The 4,382-nt window shown below is 48.7% G+C and overlaps 1 protein-coding gene across 1 annotated transcript; it reads right to left on the reverse strand.

Moving 5' to 3' along the window:
* Positions 1 to 350: 350 nt before the first annotated feature.
* LOC149137624 (uncharacterized) lies at positions 351 to 4,173 on the reverse strand (the record flags this gene model as incomplete). The annotated part of the gene is made up of 3 exons (XM_089347987.1): positions 351 to 404; positions 2,629 to 2,688; positions 3,967 to 4,173. Coding segments are annotated over 3 exons (321 nt in total), but the record flags the coding sequence as incomplete, so codon positions are not given.
* Between the last annotated feature and the right edge of the window lie 209 nt (positions 4,174 to 4,382).

The following is a 4,382-nucleotide window of genomic DNA, read 5'->3' on the forward strand; positions in this document are numbered from 1 at the left end:
GCTTTACTTTTTATCTACAAAGTTAATAAAATAATTAATGAAAATGTAGGGAAGGGCAGGAGTGGGTGTCCCTTAATCCGTTTAAATTGTTGGCTCCTAGCCAAGAGGTAAAATTAAGCATCCACAATTGAAAAATTACTAATATAGAGGTGAAAAGTGCAGAGCACAAAAGTTTTGAACCCTTTCAGTTCAAAGCCAGCTTGAGATATAATAAAGAACAGTTGTTGTTGCTGTTTATGTTGTTGTTGTTGTTGCTGTTGCTGTTGTTTTCGTTGTTTGCAAAATGATGGTGAGCTGGCAGAATCGTTAGCACGCCGGACAAAATGCTTAGCGGCATTTCGTCGGTCTTTTCACACTAAGTTCAAATTCTGCTGATAGAGATAAGGTGTTGTAGATTTGGTTATCTGAAAGTTGAATTGTTTCTCGTAGAAAATTATATTTTTTTTTATTAATATTTACCGGAAACCCTCTCCTTGGGACGTAGATTTCGAAAATTAAATCCGTTTTTCCTGAAGACAAACAAACTCGTTTTCAATTTTATATCTCAATCAAAAGTTGTATGTTTCAAAATAATTCTGTGTAACGGAGTAATTGTACGTTTTAGAATCTGTAATTTTTTTAACATTTCAAACAAAATTTACAAAGACTCTGTTCTACCGTTGAAGGAGCGCTGAGGTTCCACAGACACCACGTTGGCAACCTCTGCCCCAGAACAGCCCTTGAATTTGGTGCACCCTGCATGAGGCCTATACAACCTATACAGGCAAGTAAATCGGTTCTAAAGTGCCGATCCCATAAAAGTGTCACACGAAACGGACTGCCCCTCACCCCTAACTATGCTACTTTCTCTGCCCTAAAGTGATGTTGCTATTCTAGTCATCGACTCCCGACCATGAATCAGGCAGCACTAGTTTAAATTATTACCCGGCGCTATCAGTTAAACCAGCGCTATCTAATTCATGGTAGTCATTTTTAAGGTTTTGGACGATCAATATTGACCTTGCATCTGCAGATGTACATGCAGACCTGGACAAGATTTTTTTAAAGACTAACAGTTACCCGTGTATGCAAGCCTCCTCTCTGCACGCTACCAATGTTTATCCAATGTATAAGGCTACCAACTTGGGACAAATGCCCAAGGAGCTAGAACAAAATCCCCATCCTTCGAATACTTTTGTCAATTCACTGCTCAAGCTGGATACTTATTCTATCAGTTTCTAAAGGATGATGGGCCACTGTTGACTTCGGATGGATTTGAACTCAAAGCGCAGTGAGTCTGGACAACTACCGCATGGCATTGGAGTGCCAGTTCTCTAACAACTCTCAACTTGTTTCTCTTGACAAAAGATGATCTAGCAGGTATAGTTCTTTTTAAGTTTGGCAAAAGGCCAACAGTATTAAGGGGGAGAAGTCGATTACTCAACTGATACTCACTCTTGCTCAACTGGTACTCACTTATCTTATCAACCCAGGTGCTCACTTATTTTATCAGCCCCGAAGCATCAGATCGTAAAGTCGACCTCAGTAGCATTTGAACTCAGAATGTAAAGGGCTAGAAGAAATACCACCAAGCATTTAAAATTATTATTATTATTATTATTATTATTTTTGCGTGCATAACGATTCCGCCTTGTCTGACGCATATAATTCTTTCTAATATAAGCACAAGGCCTGATATTTTCAGGAAGGGGTCTAGTCGATTACATCGACCCCCAATGCTCAACTCGTACTTATCTTATAGACCCCCGAATGGACGAAAAACAAAATCAACCTCCCCGATGTCTGAACCCAGAACATAAAGAGCCACAAGTGCCGCTAAGTTCGGCGGTCTAGCGACTCTGCCAATTCGCCACCTTTCAAAACAGTTTCAAATTTTGGTACAAGGCTGACTGATACTTTAGTTTATCAACCCCAAAAGGGATGAAAGGAAAAGTTGACCTAAGCGGAATTTGAACTCTGAACGTAAAGAGCTGGAAAAAATGCTGCTAAGCATTTTGTCCGGCATGTTAACGATTCCGTCTGCTCGCCGCCTTACTTCACATATATATAATCCTTTCTGTAGGCATGAGACCTGAAATTTTCGAGGGGCTAGTTGATTACATCAGCCTCAGTATTCAACTGTTACTATTCTATCGACCTCGAAAGGATGAAAGAAAGTCGACCTCCGAGGAATTTGAACTCAGTATGTCAAGAACCGGAAGAAATCCCACTAATTATTTTGTCCGGCATGATAACGATTCCACCAGCTCGCGGCTTTCCTGACACATTTAATGCGAGTTATTTCAATCACTTATACTATTTCTCTATACATACTAAGCTGACTGACTAACTGACTGACTACCTCCGTATGAAATCAATATTTATAATTAAGTAGAAGATGTATGGTTGCTAGCATACATTGTTGAACAGCTTAACACATTTATTTTCAAGGAGCGTAGCGGAAAAGACTCTCTCTCTCTCTCTCTCACACACACACACACACGCACGCACACACGCACGCACGCTGGAAAATTGATATTAACTGCCTTTTATTGCTATTGGTAATACAAGTGTTGATAATGTTGTTGTTGTTGTTATCGTAGTGGTAGTGGTAGGGGTGGTGATGATGATGATGATGATGATGATGACCACGACGACTACGACGACGATGATGATAGTCATAATCATCATAATAATAATAATAATAATAATAATAATAATGATAACAATAATAATAATCGTTTCTTTACAAGGGGCGACAAAAATGGGACTGGACATTACAAAACATGAAAAACAAGGTGGGATTACATAAAGTGTCGTGAAAGAAGTCGATAACAATGAAAAATATAACAAAGAAAATGTCTATAAGAGGCAAACAAACTCAGGGCTTTTCATGAGGAGAAGGGAGGAGGAGGAGGAGAAGGGAGGGGGAGAAGGAGAAGGGAGGAGGAGAAGGAGAAGGGAGGAGGAGGAGGAGAAGGGGGAGGAGTAGGAGGAGAAGGGAGGAGAAGGGAGGAGGAGAAGGGAGGAGGAGGAGGAGAAGGGAGGAGGAGAAGGGAGGAGGAGAAGGGAGGAGGAGGAGGAGAAGGGAGGAGGAGGAGAAGAGAGGAGGAGGAGAAGGGAGGAGGAGGAGGAGGAGGAGGAGAAGGGAGGAGGAGAAGGGAGGAGGAGAGAAGGGAGGAGGAGAAGGGAGGAGGAGGAGGGAGGAGAGGAGGAGGAGGAGGAGGAGGAGGAGGAGAAGGGAGGAGGAGGAGAAGGGAGGAGGAGGAGAAGGGAGGAGGAGGAGAAGGGAGGAGGAGGAGAAGGGAGGAGGAGGAGAAGGGAGGAGAGGAGGAGGAGGAGGAGGAGAAGGGAGGAGGAGGAGATGGGAGGAGGAGGAGATGGGAGGAGGAGGAGAAGGGAGGAGGAGAAGGGAGGAGAAGGGAGGAGGAGAAGGGAGGAGGAGAAGGGAGGAGGAGAAGGGAGGAGGAGAAGGGAGGAGGAGAAGGGAGGAGGAGAAGGGAGGAGGAGAAGGGGGAGGAGGGGAGGGGGAGGGGGAGGAGGGGGAGGAGGGGGAGGAGGAGGGAGGAGGAGGGAGGAGGAGGGAGGAGGAGGGAGGAGGAGGAGGGAGGAGGAGGGAGGAGGAGGGAGGAGGAGGAGGGAGGAAGAGGGAGGAGGAGGAGGGAGGAGGGAGGAGGGAGGAGGAGGAGGGAGGAGGAGGAGGGAGGAGGAGGGAGGAGGAGGGAGGAGGAGGGAGGAGGAGGGAGGAGGAGGGAGGAGGAGGGAGGAGGAGGATGGGGAGGAGGATGGGGAGGAGGATGGGGAGGAGGATGGGGAGGAGGATGGGGAGGAGGATGGGGAGGAGGATGGGGAGGAGGATGGGGAGGAGGAGGGGGGGAGGGAGGAGGGGGAGGAGGAGAGAGGAGGAGGAATGGAGGAGGGAGGGACGGACGGAGGAGGGACGGACGGAGGAGGGACGGACGGAGGAGGGACGGACGGAGGAGGGACGGACGGAGGAGGGGAAAGGGAGGGGAGGGGAGATTGAGGGAGGGCGGGATGGAGCAGGGGAGATTGAGGGAGGGCGGGAGGGGGGAGGGGAGATTGAGGGCGGGCGGGAGGGAGGAGTGGAGATTGAGGGAGGGCGGGAGGGAGGAGGGGAGATTGCGGGAGGGCGGGAGGGAGGAGGGGAGATTGAGGGAGGATGGGGAGGGAGGATGGGGGAGGGAGGATGGGGGAGGGAGGATGGGGGAGGGAGGATGGGGGAGGGAGGATGGGGGAGGGAGGATGGGGGAGGGAGGATGGGGGAGGGAGGATTGGGGGGGAGGATGGGGGAGGGAGAGGGGAGGATGGGGGAGGGAGAGGGGAGATGGAGGGAGGGACGGAGGAGGGGAGAGGGAGGGACGGAGGAGGGGAGAGGGAGGGAC

This window comes from Octopus bimaculoides, chromosome 1 (genome assembly GCF_046866305.1).
Source record: "Octopus bimaculoides isolate indiv1 chromosome 1, ASM4686630v1, whole genome shotgun sequence".
Taxonomy (NCBI): domain Eukaryota; kingdom Metazoa; phylum Mollusca; class Cephalopoda; order Octopoda; family Octopodidae; genus Octopus; species Octopus bimaculoides.